General features: G+C 39.9%; 1 protein-coding gene and 1 long non-coding RNA gene across 6 annotated transcripts in view; both read left to right on the top strand.

The window, feature by feature from the left end:
• USPL1 (ubiquitin specific peptidase like 1) overlaps window positions 1-15,367 on the top strand; it is a 38,461-nt gene extending 23,094 nt beyond the window's left edge. For all 4 annotated transcript variants that reach the window (XM_064361729.1, XM_064361730.1, XM_012474126.2 and 1 more), the window contains 3 exons: window positions 2,171-2,296; window positions 8,245-8,402; window positions 13,304-15,367. In XM_064361729.1, the coding sequence (XP_064217799.1) occupies window positions 2,171-2,296; window positions 8,245-8,402; window positions 13,304-15,183 (2,164 nt within the window). In that variant the 3' untranslated portion in view covers window positions 15,184-15,367. The remainder of the gene's footprint in view (window positions 1-2,170; window positions 2,297-8,244; window positions 8,403-13,303) is intronic.
• Window positions 15,368-18,917: 3,550 nt separating this feature from the next.
• LOC105732107 (uncharacterized) overlaps window positions 18,918-21,410 on the top strand; it is a 38,176-nt gene continuing 35,683 nt past the window's right edge. For both annotated transcript variants that reach the window (XR_010337141.1, XR_001110892.3), the window contains exon 1: window positions 18,918-19,161. This is a non-coding gene — a long non-coding RNA (uncharacterized LOC105732107). The remainder of the gene's footprint in view (window positions 19,162-21,410) is intronic.

Consider the following 21,410-nt stretch of genomic DNA (forward strand, 5'->3'; position numbering starts at 1 on the left):
ATTAAACTTTTTGTTAAGTAAACTTTTGTAACAGTCACCAAAACCCCACTAGAACAGGGTGAGAATTAACATTTTATTCATACCTAGGACTTAAATAATTTAGTGTAAACAAGTAAATATGAGAACACATCTGTTTCCAAGTCTTCTATCATTGATTTATATAAATTATCTGGTTTTCTCCTCACAGTAACTTAATGAGGAAGATCCTAGTGTCCTCATTTGGCACTTAGGAATATGACAGCTTGAAGGGGGTTAGATTGATTCCCAAGATGATACACTGTCAGTGGCAGAGTCAGGAAACACACTTAGGCTTTTCTGGCTTCTAAGACTTCCTTGCTCACTGTGGTATACTCCTTAATCACTACCTGGGTTTGAAATAACATAAATAAGCTTGTTTATTAAAATCAGCTTAATTGTAACTTTTCTAGAATCCATATTTTAGTTGTTTGACAGTTTTTAGTTGAGTATGTTCTGTGTGCCAGGAACTCAGGCACAGGAAATAGTCTCTATCCTTGCCAAATTCACTATTTAGGTAGTGAGGTAATACATGAACTGCTAAATAGAGGGCCAGTGACTTTGTAATTAATCTGATCTTTGGACTGCTTTACGTTAGCTTTGAATGCAAGATGATAAATGTGTTTTAGAGATGTATAGCACAAACTATGAGAGCTCAAGAGAAAGAAGCCACCAGCTGCTTTGGTATGCTTTTTTGTTTTTTAAAAACAACCTTCCTTTGTCCTAAAAATGAAAGTAGTTATGGAGGAAAGCTAAAATGAAGTGTTTTAATATGTCATAACTTAAGACTTATTTCCACTTAATCTAAAGGAGAACTATCCAGCAAATTCATTTGTTTTTATGAAGCTATTTTTAGTGCCAGTATAGGGTCTTTTTACTCAACTTGGAAAGTGTAACCTGGAGGCAGTTAAAAACACAGTCTTCAGAGGCAGATCTCAGGTCTGTTATTTATCACTGCACTCTATGTGTCACTTTCCCCATCTGTAAAATGGGATGAGAAGAGCACCTGCCTCTGAGAGTTGTTGAAAGATGAGTATCCAGTGCTGTGCTCTCCTTGCACATAGTAAGTGCTCAGAAACATCAGATGGCATACGGAGAATTAACACTTCCTTGCTGAGACAGTCTCCTTTTTATAAACTAAAAAATAGGAGCCTTTACTTAACAATTATCTTTGAAAATTTAAGAATTTAGCAGAAATACAGTCAGTGCATTTGTTGAGACCTTTATGTTGCTTTGCTTTTAAAATATTAACTTCCCGCACTTTGGAGGCCAAGGCAGGCGGATCACCTGAGGTCGGGAGTTCAAGACCAGCCTGACCAACATGGTGAAACCCTGTCTTAAAAAATAATAATAAATAAATAAATAAACAAAAACAACAACAAAAAAGTTAACTTCCAGAGTAGTGATCTAACAGATGGTGCTTTCTCACAGGATTTGTCAGTATTTGCGGTTATTTAGAAGAGAAACTTGTATTTCTTAAGTAATATGTAACTGCTCTTTTAATTAAAAACATTTTTATTAAAGTGGATATGGTTGAGGTTTAGTGTACATCTTTAAAGATCATTCTTTTAGATGGCTGTTGCTCTCAAGTATTCAGATGAAAGTGCAGATTTAGAACTTGTGTAACTTGCGAAAACAAAATTTGTTCACAATTAATGCCGTATATTTTTAAGGATTAAAAAAAGTTGTTATTCCTGATTATATTATTTGGAAACACCCTTTTTCATTTTTCGTTGTCTGTAACGGCTAGCCAGTTTAAGTTATTTGAGTAAGGGGTGAGCTTTTAATAAATTTGACAACCTTAGAATGGTGGCTTTTACTAGAGGCTATTTTGTCTCCCTCGGGACATTTGGCAACGTCTGTAGACATCTGCATGCTGTTATGGCGTCTGGTGAGTAGAGGCCAGGAATGATGCTTAACATCAGTGGTGTTGTTGAGGAACCCTGTCTTTTTCTCTTGCTTCATGTCATAGTTGAAAGCTATGGGTAATTAACGTGGAACATCTTCACAGAGCTTCTTTACTAGGGGTAGGGGAGAATATTGCCATAGGGGAAATAAGAAAGTATGAATTACCAAAAATTTAAATCAGACATTGATTTAAATTAATGTAAATGCATTTAACATTAATGAATTTATTATGTCATTTTTTTAATAGGTGTATGAAGAGTCTGATCACCTTTACAAATGTCATCCCTGAGTGGCACCCACTTAATGCTGCCCATTTTGGTCCATGTAACAATTGCAACAGTAAATCACAAATAAGAAAAATGATATTGGAAAAGTGAGTTAAAATTGTCTTACAATTTTTAGTATAAAATGAAGGTGGACTTACATTTTTCTTAATGTGTAGAATTGAAAATGGTGACAACAACCTACCTTTCTGAAATTTGAGTTAACATATATTTCTGAGTTGCCAGCTGCCTCACTCTATCTGGCCAGTCAGCCCACTGTCCCAGGTGAAGCCACTGAAGAGCCAACTTAGGCTGACTCTCTGGCCCTACTCTCCTGGTGTCTTTCCTTCTTTTTGCCTTTTTTCTTCTTTAAAGGTATCAGGCTTCAGTTTTTCTCTCCTCTGCCAAGTACCTGGAGTTTCTAGAATTCTGGAATTTCCTTAATCAGATTTTAAGAACTAAGATGATTCAAAGATGAGCCACAGGCTCATCTGTCTGAATTTCCATCTTCTCCTAAGCATGCTAATTCGTCGTCATCTTGTAAGCTATATGGTGCCCTTGAGCAGATGTGTTTTCATTCTATTTTGCCAGCTTTTCTGTTTGTCCTCAGTGGGAGGTTGGTCAGCATCACCTTTTCCAGTGTTACCAGAGCCCCATCTTTCTCAACTCACAGGTCACTTCCATCTCAGGCAGTTTGTCTCTCTCTCTCGTTAATGCACTCACACATGTACACATCCTCTTTACTCTTCATTGTCAGTCTAATTGTACATTAAGTAAATGTTTTGAGGTCTAATTTGATGTAATAAAGAACCAGGAACATTAACCTTTATGCCCTTGAATGTGCCAGAAACCCCTCAGAATCTTTCCTAAAGATTTATTCTATTGAAGTAATAAATTCTCAGTTCATCAGTGCTCACAAGCTTAAAGGAACAAAGGGCAGTAGTCCCCTGTCCTCTCCTCCAGGTATCTACTTTAAATCTTCAAACTAAGATTGTATTTACTTTGACATTTCAAATTGATGTGCTTATTCTACCGTAATGCAGTCTGTTCTTTTATAGCGGTTGAGACTGGGGCTCTCACACCAACACCTGGGCCTCATCTCGGTTTAGCCTTTCCCTGTTCTGCCAATGCAATTGCATATTTGGCTAAATCATTACTGGGTATTTGCATTGTTATTAACATACGTATGTTATTCCCTCTTCAGCCAAGTACTATACATAGTTAGGTTTCACTTACAATTCTTTATTTTCCTGGAATTGTTATTTGCCTTGTTTTCATTTGTTTCACTATGTACTGTGAGTTTTTGCCAAATATTTTAAACACTTATTAATACATTTCCAATACTCAGATGCTTCACAGTTTTTTACTCATTCCCCGCCCCTTTTTTTCCTGGGAACACTTTCCTGGCACTTTGCACTCTTTGCTGCAGTCTGTGCTGGTTCCTCTCTGGGCCTAGAGCATAGGGTGCGCTTTTTTATGTACACACTTTGAGTCACCATCCTAGTTTTTAGCCCAAGGCCTCATCCCCACATTCTACCACATCTGTGGCCGTAAATATCCACACTTTTAACGGTTCTCTGGGAGAAATAAGCTCTTCTTTGTCATCAGCACACGCATTCCACAGCACTTAGTCTTCACTTTGTCCATTCTGTTGGGTAAGGTGCCACCTCTCTGTTTGCTTTCTGTCCTCTAAATATTTATCGACTCCTTGTTTGCTTATTTCTCTTTCTTTGTCCTTTTGGACTCGCATCTTTTTTGCCCTTCACTATTATTTGATAGCATTTGTGTAGGAGGGCAAAATGGGAAGGAAGAAGAGGTGTCTGATCTGTCTGAAGATTACTGAAGTCTGTAATCTATCTTGGCTGCCATGTGTCAGTTTTGAGATGTAAGTGTTGATGATGAGGTGAGGAGAAAAGCAGCAGAACATGGGGTCTGCCATCCTGCCCTGGACCATGTACCTACTTTAGGCTGCTTGGTGTATATGATTTCATCTAGCTGTTCATACCTGCTTTTTCCTATGCCCCAGCAGTGAACATAGAGTTGTACCATTGTTTTGTTTAAACTGTTAATTGGTTGCACTGGAGCATATATATTTTTTAACTGTATGAATAAGTTGCTTACCTTAAAGATTCATGTGCTGATCTGGAAATGGATCCATTAGGTAAAACAGCCTTTTAATGGAAAATGTGTTTTGAGTTCCAGTGGGCTAATTTATGAGCAGAATTTATAATGTGGGCATTTCCTGTATTCTTCAAAAGTAAATTGAATTAAGTGTATGAAGTTTCACTTAAATTTTAAATAACAAAGTCTAAGTCCTTTGTGTTTTTATTATTTTGAAATTCGTATAACTTGATTTGTTTGTGTCTATGGAATTTAGAAACAAATTTAATATAGTTCTTAGGGATAACCTAAAAGTAATTGGGTTCATCATGTATCATATGTAATTAAGACATACAGCATTCTAAAAACTCATTAAGTTCTTTGGACACCTTGTCTCAACCCACATCTCTAATGTCTCCCCATTGGAAAAGAGTTCATAGATATTCAGGTGAATTATGCCTAGTGGACCCAAATATGCTATTTTTTTTTTTTTTTTTTTTTTAAGACAGAGTCTTGCTCTGTTGCCAGGCTGGAGTGCAGTGATGCAATCTCAGCTCACTGCAAACTCCACCAGCCAGGTTCAAGCGATTCTCCTGCCTCAGCCTCCTGAGTAGCTGGGACTAACAGGCACGCGCCACCATGCCCAGCTAATTTTTGTATTTTGGGTAGAGACAGGGTTTCACCATGTTGGCCAGGATGGTCTTGATCTCTTGACCTCATGATCTGCTCTCACTGGCCTCCCAAAGGTCTGGGATTACAGGCATGAGGCACTGCGCCCAGCCCAGATCTGCTACTTTTATTTAAGTAAGTTGTTTAGGAGTTACATACAGAGCATGGTGACATGGAGCACCAAGAACTTAGAATCCGATTTCATTTTACTTCATAAACTCTTGAAAGGTTACTGCCACAATCTCTTTGAGTGCAAGGCTATGAGTATGCTTTGTGGGACAGGGACACAAAATTTCTCTGCTATCTTTGGGTAGCAGAGGTTAACACAGTTCCCTTGTGCTTTCTTTCTCTCTTTTCTATTTTCTTTTCTTTTCCTAAGGGTAGATTTTTAAATAAGAGGAGATTAACCTCATGTTAGATTAATGCAAATAGGTCTTAGCTTGAAATCTCTTGTTCACTCTTGGTTCCAATTTGGTTAATTCCTTTCATCCAATTTTCCAGTGGTTGAGGGAGAACCTAACTTGGTCTCCTTAGCTCTGAGCATCATCCTTCACTGACACTTCAGGCATTGTGGGTAGGAAGAAGTCTGAGAATAAAACCTAGGGATAAAGTTCTACCCTCACCCGAGAGGCTGGAAATAAGACACACTGAATTGTAGGTAGGACACTAGAGTCTAGGGTAATCAAAGAGGAACAGAAAAAGGAAGGGGAAGCATATTATTTGATTGACTCCAAGATGCTACTATTTATAAGTTGCACCATTTTAAAAATATGCCATTAAGAAAGAAATGCTGGCCAGGCATGGTGGTTCACGCCTGTAGTCCCAGCATGTTCGGAGGCCAAGGCGGGCAAATTACCTGAGGCTAGGAGTTTGAGACCATTCTGGCCAACGTGGTAAAACTCCATCTCTACTAAAAATACAAAAATTAGCCTGGTGTGGTGGCACATGCCTGTAGTCCCAGCTACTCAGGAGGCTGATACATATGAGTATTGCTTGAACCGGGGAGGCAGAGGTTGCAGTGAGCCAAGATTGCACCACTGCACTCCAGCCTGGGCAGCAGAGCGAGACTGTCTCAGAAAAAAGGAAAGAAAAGAAAAGAAAAAGAAATGCTGCCTATTTAACTGTGTTCCATCAATGATAATGTGTATCCCAACTTCAGAGATGAGAGATGTTAACATACAGGAAAAAAATTGGAATTCATTTGGCATTTGGGACTTAAAAAGTTTCATAGTTATAGAAAGTAGTATGGAGGACATAGTGAGATTTTTGACATGGTAGTAAAACTCTATGTTATGGCTCTGTTCTACATCATTTCACTCCACATCAGGTCCTGGATAGCTTTGGTATACTGGTTGATCTGAAAGGCCAGTGTAATTAAGAGAATATTTTAAAACTTAACATATAATTGCTCCAATTGTTGTCTCTTTTTTTGATGGTTGAGAAAATCAAATTTCTATCTGAATCTCATAGCAGCCTTTGGAGGTTTCTGACAAGTCATTTCTTATTACCTAGGGGAATGTGCTTGTACTCAGCTGGCATCTGAGTATCTTCTACATCCAGGGAATTGGGCTGAGTGTGGATTTTGGTTTTGGCAGTTTTTACTTTTATTAATTTGCAAAAGAATAGAAGATTTGGAATGTACAAAAATCATAAAAATGTGTCAGGTGGTTTTACATGCATTATCACGTTAATATGTCTTAAAACATTTTCCATGTCTAAGCTCATGTAAAAGCAGGAAACTAGTGAGATTTCATAGTCTAGGGATCAAGAGATTTTTTAGTAACTAGCCTTAGAAAGTATATTGAAAGGTAGTATATAAGGTCAAGGAACTAAATATTAGTAATTAAAGAGTCGGGCTGGGTATTGGTGACTCATGCCTGTAATTCCAGCACTTTAGGAGGCCGAGGCATGTAAGGTCAGGAGTTTGAGACCAACCTAGCCAACGTGGTGAAACCCTGTCTCTACTAAAAATACAAAAATTAGCTGGGCATGGTGGCGTGCACCTGTAGTCCAGCTACTCTGGAGCCTGTGGTGGGAGAGTCTTGAACCCAGGAAGTAGAGATTACAGTAAGCTGAGATGGCACCACTGCACTCCAACCTGGGCAACAGAGCTAAGAGTCCATCTCAAATAATAAAAAAAGTCAGGTGCCTAAAGCCTACATATCCCACTGTGAGAATACATCTCAAGTTTTACTGTGGATCATTGATTCAGACATACAGTTCACATTTTAACCTGTCTGAAATGGAAATACATGAAATTGATGTCATGATATAGTTTAATTGCAGCATGTTTTCATACTGGCACATTTTATAATCAGTGAAATTTTAGGTTTGATGAAATAGGTACGATTTTTTAAAGTGGGAAAGAGTTTAGTGTTATAGACAGTTTGCAGGACTTGACTTATTATTTTGTAGGTACTTAAATTTTGAGGACTTGATTATTGTCTAACGAAATGATTGATAAAGATTAATTTATAAATTATCCCTTGTCAGTCTGAATAATCTGCAATTTGGACATTGATTCAAGTTCATTTGGGCTGAATAAATTTTGATAAAGTAAGTTTTGACAGCTGTTTAAATATTGGGAAAAGGGATATTCAACATTTTTCTTACATCCTGAGAGCTTTGTTAAATTTAGTTATTTGAGACCCATTGGGCTCTATTTTCTGGTTCAGCATGTTGCTGTAATGGTAAAATATATTTTTGAAATTATAGTTGTCTTGAAGTTAATAATAAATTGACCAATGTATTGTATTTTGTATCTACTTAGTTAACAAATTGCACTTTTCCTAAGTAGAACTTTTAATTTGACAGACCCCTCTGCTTCCTAAGATAACTGAAATAGGCCAAATTAATGCTTATTTTGAATATCTTAGGTTTGTTGCTTTCTTTCACATATTACCTACCCCACTTAGCAAAAGCAATTAATCTGAGCACTTGATGCCAAATTTTTTCTTTAGGTTTTACAAAGTAGCTGCCATGAGATCTTTAAGCCAAAGCTGCATTGCTGCTTACAGAGCAATTTTTGTTTAATGGTCTATGTTAGAGTCTTGCTGCATGATGACTTCCAACTGTCTGGGATGCCATTCTGAAAAGGGTTTAGTGTTACATACTTCTTAGAGAGAGTTCTCTATTTCTAATTAAGGCACACATCTGGAGGCCCTCTAGAACAATTCGTGCAGTTAGCCTTGAAAGTGTTATGTGTGGCTAGTTCACTTCAGACATCTTTTGTATAACCAGACACATGGCATTAAATTTGTTTAACTTCTTTTGCTTTTCTCTCCCACAGAGTATCTCCCATATTCATGTTGCACTTTGTAGAAGGCTTACCACAGAATGACTTGAAGCACTATGCATTTCATTTTGAAGGCTTTCTTTACCAAATAACTTGTGTAATTCAGTATCAAGCAAATAATCATTTTATAACATGGATTTTAGATGTTGATGGTAAGTGTTTAGAGGTTTCCTTTTAAGATAATTGGCATGAAAACTAAACTCTAGTGTGTGGGGACTTTCTGGTTTTTGTTTTTTTAAAAAAGGCAAACTTTGCCCTGACTCTTTCTCTCTGCATTCTCGCCTTTGCCTTCTACCCCTCCTTGCACCTATTAAAAATGGTGGTTTTAGTATCCTTCCTAATTTCTTTCTTTCCTTATATCATGTATTTTGGGTAAACACAGGTGCATGGGTGTATTTCTTTTTTAGACCAAGAATGAGATTACATACTACTATTTGCTTACAGTTTTTTTTCCTACTTAAAATCTTTGCTTTTATTTTTTAGACATATATTTCTAAGACTATTACACATTAGACTTATGTAGCCCTTCTGTCATTGTGAAATACATAGTTTGCTAACAGCTACTATCAAGATAAAGTCTTTATTTAAATAATTAAACTTCTTAATAGAAAACTAAGTAAGCACAGTTCATGGATTTGGGGAATTTTTGCCTTCTGTTCATCTGATGTAGTGTAATACTGAGTTTGTTTTTTTCATAATGTGCACTTTGTCTTAGACAAGGTAACTCAATCTCCTTAAAGGGTTGTATCAGGCCATTGATAAGGGCTCACTTCGATACAACCATTTTCTGTTATTTGGACACTCCTTCACACTTGCTATTTTATACCTCCTGGGGATGGTTTGAATGGATGACACAATACTGTATTATAAAAGTATTTTATAAACTGTAACTTATATTATAAATGTAATTATTACCTTAAGGTTTTACCCTCTTTCAGATTTGAGAGGAAGTAGTTTTTCACAATATGAACCAACTTATTTTAACTTTTTTTTGCATTTCAAAGATTGATCAATCCACTTCAAGTTCAGCATGGTTCCTAACGCTGACAGCATATAAGAATCATTAGGCTAGCTTCTAAACATTTCCAGGTTGTACCCTAGAACACTCTTGGTGATTAGGCCCAAATATCAATATTGGGTGTTTTTGGTATTGGTTTTTGGCCGGCCTTCCTTCCTTCCTTCCTTCCTTCCTTCCTTCCTTCCTTCCTTCCTTCCTTCCTTCCTGCCAGCCTGCCTCCCTCCTTCCTTCCTCTCTCCCTCCTTTACTTTTTCTCACTTTCTCTTTCTCTCTCTTTCTTTCCTTCTCTCCTTTTGTCTTTCTTTTTGAGACCAAGGTCTCACTATGTTGCCCAGGCTGTTGTCAAACTCCTGGGCTCAAATGACCTCCTGCCTCAGCCTCCTGACTAGCTGGGACTACAGGCACATGCTATGGCAACACTACTTTAAACGTTGTTTTAAAAGCTTCCCAGGTGATTCCAGAGTGGGTCATGTGGTAGAGAAGCACTGACACAGGCAAACAGAAGATACATAAAGTTTTCTATTTAATGAGAAATAGCAGGTTCAGGTAGTAGGTAAGGGTGTAGCCACATTAACCACATGCTTAATGAACAGTTTTGTTTTGTGTGTATGTGGGAGATTAGCAGATCTCTGACCATACTTTGTTTTCCCTTTTGAAACTTACCAGAATTCATGTCTATTATGTGACTTATGTTCTCGGTTTACTTTTTTTGTATCAGATCTTATATTTTAATAAATATTTTAATTTGGTCTTTAGCTTTTTCCTTTTGGGGAATGTGTAAGGAAAGGTCTCCTTTTCCTTTTTTAATCTTTGCATTCCTCAAGATTAGTTCTTTTTTTTTTTTTTTTTTTTTTTTTTTGAGACAGAGTCTCACTTGTTGCCCAAGCTGGGTGCAATGGCACAATCTCAGCTCACTGCAACCTCTGCCTCCCAGATTCAGGCGATTGTCCTGCCTCAGCCTCCCAAGTAGCTGGAATCACATGCCACCACACCAGGCTAATTTTTGTATTTTTAGTAGAGACGGGGTTTCACCATGTTGGTCAGGTTGGTCTCAAACTCCCGACCTCATGATCCGCCTGCCTCGGCCTCCCAAAGTATTGGGATTACAGGCATGAGCCACTGTGCCCGGCCTCAAGATTAGTTCTTTACAGGACGCCTTTGAAGCCTGGTGGCGAGTACTTTTTTTCTCTCATAATCTTAAGATATGGTCTTTCTCAGCATGAAAAACTGACTATGGTAGATGTGTCAAATGAGTTTTCTTTTTTTTGAGACAGAGTCTCACTGTGTTGCTAGGCTAGAGTACAGTGGAGTGATCTCAGCTCACCACAACCTCTGACTCCCTGGTTCAAGCGATTTTTCTGATTCAGCCTCCCATGTAGCTGGGATTACCGGTATGTGCCACCATGCCCAGCTAATTTTTGTTATCTTTAGTAGAAACGGGGTTCCACCATGTTGATCAAGATGGTCTCGACCTCCTGACCTCGTGATCTGCCTGCTTCGCCTCCCAAAGTGTTGGATTACGGGCGTGAGCCACAACACCTGGAAATCAAATGAGTTTTCTATGTGTGCTCTTAGAAATCTTTCTTCAAAAATGAATAGATGCACATGAACAAGGAAAAGAAACTGAGCACACTGTAAATATTTAAGATTAAGTGTCTCTAAACATGTTTTGCAACAAAAAATGATGACCACTATGTTGGTCACTTCTCTACTGCTAAAACAATGTTTTCTAAAATTAATATACTTCTTAGGAGAAATATAGTGCTTTGGGTGCTCACTATTATAATCCAAGGAATAGGAAATGTTTTGTAGTAAGTATGATGGTGTTTGACATCATGATTTATTAATTTATTACATTTGGTTTCGGGAGGCAGAGGCGGGAGGATAGCTTGAGGCCAGGAGTTCGAGACCTGCCTGGGCAATATAGCGAGACCCCGTTCTCCACAAAAAGGAAAAAAAAAAAAGACAAAAAAAGAAATAGAGTAAGCCACATATTTGCTGTGCCACAATTACCATGACATTATGCTTTTTGTATTGATTTTTCTGTTGCATAGATGTGTAGTTATTGATTATATAGTGGAATGTGGATTGTTCTGATAAATCTCTAATAAAAGTACAGATATTTGTTGATTATTTATTAAGAAAGGTTGTTACTCATCTAAGCCTGTGGTTAGCTTTTTTCAAATTATCATGTAGTAGTAAGTAAAATGTAGAGAAATATACCTTCCCTTGGCTAGGCACGGTGGCTCATGCCTGTAATCCCAGCACTCTGGGAGGCCGAGGTGGGCGGATCACCTGAAGTCAGGAGTTCAAGACCAGCCTAGCCAACATGGTGAAACCCAGTCTCTACTAAAAATACACAAATCAGCTGGGTGTGGTGGCACACACCTATAATCCCAGCTACTCGGGAGGCTGAGGCAGGAGATTCCTCCAACCTAGGGGGCGGAGGTGGCAGTGAACCACGATTGCGCCACTGCACTCCAGCCTGGGTGACAGAGTGAAATTCTGTCAGAAAAAGGAAAGAAAGAAAGATACCTTCCCTTAACCCCACACCACCTGTTAGCACCTAGCCACCTTTCTTTACTTCTCAGCTGTACTTTTTATACTTTTTTCTTGTAGTGGTAAAATATATATAACATAAAATTTACCATTGTAACATTTGTAAGTGTACAATTCATTGGCATTGAATACATTCACAATGCTGTGCAACCACCATCACCATCAGAACTTTTTCATCAAGCCAAACAGAAACTCTACTCATTGAACAATAACTCCGCATTCTCCCACCCCAAACCCCTGGTAACCACTATCCTACTTTCTGTCTCTGTGACTCTGTCTATTATAGATACCTTATAGAAGTGAAATCATACATTATTTGTCCTTTTGTGTCTGGCTTATTTCACTCAGCACATTTTCAAGATTCATTTGTGTTGTGGCACATCGCAGAATGTCATTCCTTTCTAAGGCTGAGTAGTAGTGTATGTGTTATCCATTTATCTCTGATGGACATTTGGCTATTGTGAATAATGCTGCTCTGAACATTGGTGGACAAGGAACTGAAAGTCCCTGCTTTTCGTTCTTTTTGGTGTATACCTACAAGTGGAATTGCTGGGTCTCAGTGGTAATTCTGTGTTTAACTTTTGGATGAACTGCCAGACCGTTTTCACAGCAGTTGTACCATTTCACATTCCCACTAGCATTACACAAGGATTCCAATTTCTCCACATTTTTGCCAACATTTGCTATTTTCTATTTTTTTAAATAATATCCATCCTAATGGGTGTCTTTTTTTTTTTTTTAAGGAATGGTTTAAACAGGTTACCTTCTCACTCTTCATTCATGCTTTAGTTGACTACATAAGGGCCCCTGTCACTACTGCACCACTGAAATTGTGAAGGCAAAAGTAACTGCCAGCGACCACACTGCTATAAGTAATGGACTTTTCCCAAGTTTTGTATTAATATTTCAGTATTTGGCAGTGCATCCTTCTTATTTTTCAACTCTTCTCTTGTCATCCATCATCTCATTCTCTCTTGACAAATGTGAAAATGCAAGGTCAGAAATAAAACAAGAATTCAAATGAATATTCATCCTTCAGGTAACAAGCTTCATTTATCATGAAAATTTATATATATGAAACTTCTGTTTTCTGATGTTATTGGATAAATTAGGTGATAACCAAATTCTAAATTCCAAAAGTTAAATATACTCTGTCTAAGGACTTTAACATGGCAGATGATGGTGACAAGGTCAAGACCATGTTGTTGTTGTTGTTGTTTTATTTTTTTTAAAGATGAGGTTTCACCATGATGGCCAGGCTGGTCTTGAACTCCTGACCTCAGGTGATCCACCCACCTTGGCCTCCCAAAGTGTTAGGATTACAGGCGTGAGCCACCACGCCCAGCCAAGACCATGTTTTAGAGTCTTCTCCTTTGGTGAGTATCCAATGATAGAACAGTTGAAAAGGCCAGAAGAAAGTTAACCTAGGGTGGTGATTTTTTCACATCTAACTTTCACTTCTTTTCCCTCCTCCAGGAAGTTGGCTGGAATGTGATGACTTAAAAGGCCCATGTTCTGAAAGGCACAAGAAATTTGAAGTGCCTGCTTCAGAGATACATATTGTTATTTGGGAAAGAAAAACATCCCAAGTGACAGATAAAGAAGGTGCCTGCCTTCCACTTAGAGAGATTAATGACCAACACACTGTCGGTAATGAGAAACCAGTATCTTCAATGTCCTGTTCTGTGGGTGATGCTGCCTCAGCTGAAACAGCCTCAGTAACTCACCCTAAAGATACATCAGTTGCCCATCATACTCTTTCACAGGACTCAGCTGTAACTCATGGAGATCACTTACTTTCAGGTTCAAAAGGTTTGGTTGACAATATTTTACCTTTGATACTTGAAGAAACTACCCAGAAAACAGCCTCAGTTTCACAGTTAAATTCTGAAGCTTTCCTGTTAGAAAATAAACTTGTAGCAGAAAATACAGGAATTCTCAAAACAAGTACTTTACAATCACAAGAATCACTAATGGCTTCTTCAGTATCAGCTCCATTGAAAGAAAAGCTTATCCAGGACCAATTTATGAGCATAAGTTTTCCATCTCAAGTTGTAAATACCAACATGCAGTCAGTACAGCTGAATACAGAAGGTACTGTAAATACTAAATTTGTGAATAACACTCATGCTACTGGTCTTATACAGGGAGTGAAGTCAGTAGAAATTGAGAGGGATGCTCAGTTAAAAGAGTTCCTTACACCAAAAACTGAACAATTAAAACCAGAACATGTCACATCTCAGGTATCTAATTTGAAGAAAAAAGAAACTACAGCAGATTCTCTAACCACATCTAAATCACTACAGAATCAGTCCCTGAAAGAAAATCAGAAGAAGCCATTTGTGGGCAGTTGGGTTAAAGGCTTAATAAGCAGAGGTGCTTCTTTTATGCCATTCTGTGTTTCAGCTCGTAATAGAAACACTATAACTGATTTACAACCTTCAGTTAAAGGGGTAAATAATTTTGGTGGCTTTAAAACTAAAGGTATAAATCAGAAGGCCAGCCATATATCCAAGAAAGCTCGTAGGAGTGTGACTAAGCCTCCTCCCATCAGTAAGCCACCACCAGTTCCTCCATCGCCTGATGGCACAGCTGCCCCCCTACATGCTCATGCTGCTTCAGAAGTTTTGGAAAAGTCTGGAAGCACCTCATGTAGTGCTCAACTCAACCACATTTCTCATGGAAATGGTGTTTCTTCATCAAACCATGAAGACTTGGTAGAAGTTCAGATTCATAAACTCCGTCTACAACTTCGCAAAAAACTGAAGGCACAAAAGAAGAAATTAGCTGCTCTAATGTCTTCCCCACAAAGTGGAACAGCTCCAAGTGAAAATCTAGAACAGGTGCCTCAGGGTGGGTCTCCAAATGATTGTGAATCAATAGAGGACTTGTTAAATGAGCTACCATATCAAATTGATATTGCCAGTGAGTCTGCATGCACCACTGTTCCTGGTGTTTCCCTGTATGATAGTCAAACTCATGAAGAAATTTTAGCAGAATTATTGTCTCCTACAACTGCTGTTTCAGCAGAGCTGTCAGAAAATGGGGAAGGTGACTTTAGGTATTTGGGAATGGGAGATAGTGATATCCCATCACCAGTACCGAGTGAATTAAATGATATTTCCCAGAACACACATCTGAGACAGGACCATAATTATTGTAGCCCCACCAAGAAAAATCCATGTGAAGTTCAGCCAGATTCTCTGATGAATAATACCTGCGTTAGAACATTAAACTTGGAGAGTCCCATGAAGAATGGTATTTTTGATGAGTTTTTTCCACCCTCATCATTAAATGCTTTAGCAAGTGACCCATTGGATCTACCTCATTTTGATGAATATCTGTTTGAATATTGAATAAATGCTTGTTAACTTTTCATATAATATTTATTATTAGAACTTACTATGTGTTCAGGTAGTGTTTATACACTGGACTTGTGTAATTACTTGTGTAATAACCATGAACAAAATGGAAGGGTTTACCTTTGGTTCTGCCCATGAAGCATGTAGTCTGTCACACAAATTAAAATCATCAAATATGTTCTTTTTGGTCTTATTTTGTTCTTGTAAGAGTCCGAGGATTTCACAGTGTTAAAGATGAAAAGTGGTGTCTAGTTTTTGGCAGTTTGTACAATTGAGTGCATTAAATTTTTAGATTTGAAATTTTGGTTATGTTAGTGTTACGGGTGATCTTTGGGGTGGGTGGTTTTCTTCTCCCAGATGCCTGTTGCTGGTGGTGCCCAAGTTCTTGTCCTGCATCCAGGTATGCAGACAAATGAAGGGTGAACAAGATGAAGTGGAGCTTTATTTAGGTTAGAACAGCTCAGAAGGAGACCCAAACAGGTTGTCCCTGTTCTGCTCTCAGCAGAGAAAAGGCCCCGGAGAGGGTGACTCCTCTCAGCAAAGAGGAGGCCCTGGAGAAGGTAGCTTCTCTTTGCAGGCAGGTCGTCCAGAGGTCTGCTGCTCTCAGGAAAGAGGAGGCCGTGGAGAGGATAGCTTCTCTCCATAGGCAGGTTCTGCTGTGTCTGTAGCTCTCTGAAGCTCTTAGCAGAGAGGGTAACTTCTCCCTTCTGTTGGTCATCCCTCCCTCTGGTCAGCTCTGGCTGAGACTGGGGCTTTTTATGGGCCTCGGAGGGGAGGAAGTGCATGCTGATTGGCCCATGGGTGGCCACAGACGGGCTTGTGGAAAAGACACCAGTTCCCACTCCTATAGGTGGGACTGGTAGCCTGTCCCCCAGCCTTCAGGCCCTCCCTGTTCATGCCTTCTAGGTTCCCCCCGCTTTGATCCGAAAACCTGTGCCAACAGCAGGGAGAAGCCAGGAAGTGGGGGCAGGCCCCCAAAAGTGCAGGGATGCCTGAGTCTGCAGCCAAGATGATAGCAGAGTGGCTGGATCACGTGCCACCATCATTAGTTCAAGAGTTTATACAAATTTACGTGGTATATGGTATATGAATGTATGACAGTTTTCCTTTGTGTGGCCTTATATTAAGAGCCTACACCTGTTTGTTACACCAGTAGAGTACTATGGCATGTAAACTTTCCCTATATCATTTATCACCTTTATATCTCCATACAGAGGATGGCAGGAAACCTTATTACTTGAACTTTAGTAATGTTAAGTGATCAATAAATCTGTAAATAAATCGGTAACAGAAGAAAGTTACCTATTTTTGTGATGATGTACAAAGTTTCATGTTATCACAAATTCTCTCTTCCCAGGACATTCACTTCTATAACCAAAGTGGGACACCATCTAACAGTTCTGTTTTGAGAGAGAATAATAACCCATGCTTATAAGGCTTGTTATATGTTGGTTGTTATATATGAGATAGATGTTATTTCATTTAGACTTCAACATTCCTGTGAGTGAGATACTTCCATCACACTTTACAGATAAGGAGACTGTACTGCTATTAAGTTGTAGAGCTGAGATTAAGTAGAGTGGCTACCATAGCAGTTGAGTGCTGAGCTTATCAATATATGTTCCACTTCTCAGGCTTCATTTAAAGTAGGATGCCCAAACAGCACCACTGCCGTGGAGATTTGAGTTAACAACACTGCTTACTGAGGTTTAAGGCTGGCAGCCAGTGTCCTTGAGGTAAAATTCTCTGCTAGGGACTCAGTACTTCATAATTTATTTGTCAAATGTACTCCTAAACTTCCGTTTGTTTATTTTCCCCTGACAAAAGTAGTGCATATTGTCAAGGAAAAACTGGGAAAATATAAAAAACAAAGATTTTTGACCATGCATTTTAATACTTAGTGATAATGACTACAAACATTTTCCTATTTTATGCATATAGACTTTAAATAAAAGTGAGATCCGGCTGGGTGCAGTGGCTCAAGCCTGTAATCCCAGGACTTTGGAAGGCCAAGGCAGGGGGATCACAAGTTTAGGAGTTCGAGACCAGCCTGGCTAACGTGGTGAAACCCTGCTTCTACTAAAAATACAATAATTAGCCAGGCATGGTGGTGAGAACCTGTAGTCCCAGCTACTTGGGAGGCTGAGGTAGGAGAATTGCTTGAACCCAGGAGGTGGAGATTGCAGTGAGCTGAGATCAGGGCACTGCACTCCAGCCTGGGCAACGGAGCGAGACACCATCTCGGAAAAAAAAAAAAAAAAAAAAAAAGTGAGATTCTATTGTATCTATTTTTATGTATAACCATTGTTTCACTAATCTTTTAAGAGTGAGGTGATTTGTACTGTCTTGCCATTGTCAGTTGTGCTGCAGCAGTTATCCTTGTTGACAAATTTTTGCAGGGATCCAAGTTTTGTTTTCCAGGAGTGGAGTTGGTTGGTCAAAGGATATGCACATTTAAAGTTTTTTGATGATTGCATGACTGACTTCCCTGGGCCCTCACCAACACTACATAGTAATTTGGGGAGGAACAGGGAGCCAGCCCTGGCTCCTCCATGATCACTGGTGAGCTTGAACATTTTCTATATTGTCTACTTGAGTTTTTTTGGTGGGCAGGAGAAGGGGTTAAGAATTGCCCATTCTGGCTGTGTGAGGTGGCTCACACCTATAATCCCAGCACTTTGGGAGGCCGAGGCTGGCAGATCACTTGAGGTCAGGAGTTCGAGACCAACCTAACCAACATAGAGAAACCCTGTCTCTACTAAGAATATATAATTAGCCATGTGTGGTGGTGGGCACCTATAATCCCAGCTACTCGGGAGGCTGAGGTAGGAGAATTGCTTGAACCTGGGAGGTGGAGCTTGCAGTAAGCCAAGATTGCACCATTACACTCCAGCTTGGGCAATAAGAGTGAAACTACGTGTTTAAAAAAAAAAGAATTACCCATTCTTCACTTGCACTAATTATCTTCTCAACAAATATTTCTAGATTGTTGCTGAAAGGACCAAGCACTGTTATAAGCCTGAGATAAGGCAGTACAATAGAAGGAAATCCTTGCTCCTTTTGAGTTTGCCTTCTCAACAGGAAACATATAATGTTAGGTAGTAATAGGAGATACATACAGTTGATTCACGGCATTTTTTTATTGCATTTTAGGTTTTGGGGTACATGTGAAGGACATGCAAGATTGTTGCATAGGTACACACATGGCAATGTGATTTGCTGCCTTCCTCCCCTTCACCTGTATCTGGCATTTCTCCCCATGCTCTCTCTCCCCAGATTCACGTCATTTTTAATAGTTATGGTCAATAAAGTTGTCATGAACACTGAATTAGCATAAACTGAAATATTGTTCCTGGGGAAATAGGTTCCTGCTAGCCTGTCATGACATTTTTGTCAAATAATCACTATATAACCTTTTTTGTTCCTGTTTAAAGACATGTTATTTGATCTTTAGAGTTGATTCTTTACATTAACATGGTCAGCAGCACTGTAACTCAGCCTGAACGAAGCTTATCTAATACAGGAGTTTCTCCATAAGGCACATCATAGCCTTCTGTTCTTAGAGGAACACTAGACTGCACTTGAGGACGTTGTAAACAGTGAAATCAACAAAAAGCACAAAAAAATGCTCCCCCCTCCCCGCCACCAAATATACTTGTTTACAGTGTGAACTCAAAGAGGAAGGTGCAGTATTGACTTGTTTGACCTCAGCTGGGAATGTGCATGCACGTCAGGTGACTCAAATTTTTCTCTGCTCTGTGCATGTCCACGAATGACCACAGGAAGCACTGAACACATTGATTTTGGAGGTTACAAATTAATTTTAGCAAGTGGGTGAATTCACAAATACAGAATCTGTGAGTAATGAGGATTGACTCTGTCATGTCAGGTGGCACTAAATACTATGGAGAAGAGGAGTGGATGAGAGGGAGAAGTATTTTAGACTAGGAAGACTTGGAAGGCTTCTTGGAGGTGGGTGACGTTTGTGAAGAGAATTCAATAGGCCTGTCGCGGTGGCTCACGCCTGTAATCCCAGCACTTTGGGAGGCCGAGGCGGGTGGATCACGAGGTGAAAAGATCGAGACCATCCTGGCCAGCATGGTGAAACCCCGTCTCTACTAAAAATGCAAAAAGTGGCCGGGTATGGTGGCACGTGCCTGTAGTCCCAGCTACTCGGGAGGCTGAGGCGGAGGGATCGCTTGGACCCGGGAGGCGGAGGTTGCAGTGAGCCGAGATTGCGCCACTGCACCCCAGCCTGGCGACAGAGCAAGACTCCGTCTCAAAAAAAAAAAAAAAAGAAAAGAAAAAGAAAAAAAGAAAAAGGAAAGAGAATTCAATAAAGTTAGGAAGTTTGCCATGTGATTTCCAGAAGAGCGTTCCAGGAGAGCAAAAGTCATGAAGAGTGAGTGCTAGGCATGTGTCTGGTCTGTTTGGGCTGCTGTAACAAAATGTCTTAGACTGGGTAAAATGTATAAATAATAGAAGTGTATTGCTTATAGTTCGGAAAGCTGGGAAGTTCAAGATCAAGGTATCAGCACATTCTGTCTGATGAAATCAGCTCTGCTTCATGGGTGGTTCCTCTCACTGCATCCTCACATGCGTTAAGAGGGGCATAGAGTCCTCAACCTAACCGTCTCCCCAGTGGCCCTATCTCTTAGTACTGTCGGATTGGGGATTTAGGCTTCAACACTAATTTTGGGGGGGACACACACATTGAGACCACAGCAGCATGACTGAGGACAGGGAGGAGGCCAGTGTGGTTGAGCAGAATGATAAGGAAAGGCGAGTTATAAGTAAAGAGGCTGGCAGACACCAGATCTCATATGGCTTTGTAGGCCACAGTGAGGACTTTGTCTAAGCTGAGAATAATAGAAAGCCTCGAAGGTTTCAGGCAAGAGGGTAAGGTGATCTGGTCTGGGTTTTAAAAGGATCAATGAAGTGGGGAGGCTGTCTACAGATGGTCTGAGTAGGAGTCCTAGTCTATTACAATCTCCTTGGAGTTTAGGGTGGTAACTGGAGGTATTCAAGAGTAGCTGGATTACTGTTGCATTTCAAAAGCAGAGCCAACACAATGTGTGCACTGGCTGTGTGAGGCAGAAGAGGAGTCAAAGATGAACTCCAGGTTTTATTGACTGAGCAAATGTGCTGTTTACTGAGATGGGTCAGACTTGGGAAGGAAAGAATTTAAAGGGGATAATTCCATTTGGAGTGTGTTAAGTGTGAGATTCCCATAGACTTCCAAGTGGAGATGATTTAGTAGGAAGATAGGTCCGCAACACTGGAGCTTAGCGGAGAGGCACACACTGGAGATACTCATTTGGAATTAGGAATGTGTGGATCATGATGTAGAATGGGATTATTTAGGGACTTAAAGCAGCTCCGGAGAACAAAATGGTGCCTTGATCTTGGACTTCCTGGTTTATAAAACTGTGAGCATTTTTTTTTTTTTTTTTTTTGGAGACAGAGTCTTGCTCTCTCACCCAGGCTGGAGTGCAGTGGCATGATCTCGGCTCACTGCAACCTCCATCTCCATGGCTCAAGCAATTCTTGTGCCTAAGCCTTCCGAGTGGCTGGGACTACAGGCATATGACACCATGCCAGACTAATTTTTGTATTTTTTGTAGAGACAGGGTTTTGCCATGTCGGCCAGTCTGGTTTCAAACTCCTGACCTCAAGTGATCTGCCCACCTTGGCCTCCCAAAGTGCTGGGATTATAGGCATGAGCCACCATGCCCAGCCTAAATTTCTAATATTTATAAATTATCCAGTCTAAGAGACTTTGTGATAGCAGCCCAAGCAAAGACAAAGGCCAGGCACACTTGCTCCTCCTGACCTTTGCTCTTCCTGCAATGTTCTTCTTTTAGTCACATGATTGCCTGCCTAGCTTCATTCAGTAGGAGTATGGTGCCCTGAAAATACAAGGAAGAATGCTTTTCTGTTTTTTTAAAGGAGGGGATGATAATCTGTCAGATGCTGCTAAAAAGGAGTAACAGGAGGACTGAGAATCGGCCACTGGCTCTGGCAATGGGGAAGTCCCTGCTACCTCCACATGAACGGTTTCACATGAACAAGTGTGAGTGGGCTCAAGAGAAGGGATGGTGAGAAAGTGGAGCTATGCACTCACTCTTTTTTTTTTTTTTTTTAAGACAGAGTCTGGCTCTATCGCCAGGCTGGAGTGCAGTGGCATGATCCTGGCTCACTGAAACTTCCGTTTTCCAGTT

The sequence above is a fragment of the Aotus nancymaae genome, unplaced genomic scaffold, assembly GCF_030222135.1.
Source record: "Aotus nancymaae isolate 86718 unplaced genomic scaffold, 86718_ANA_hifiasm-v0.15.2.pri h1tg000043l, whole genome shotgun sequence".
In the NCBI taxonomy this organism is placed as follows: domain Eukaryota; kingdom Metazoa; phylum Chordata; class Mammalia; order Primates; family Aotidae; genus Aotus; species Aotus nancymaae.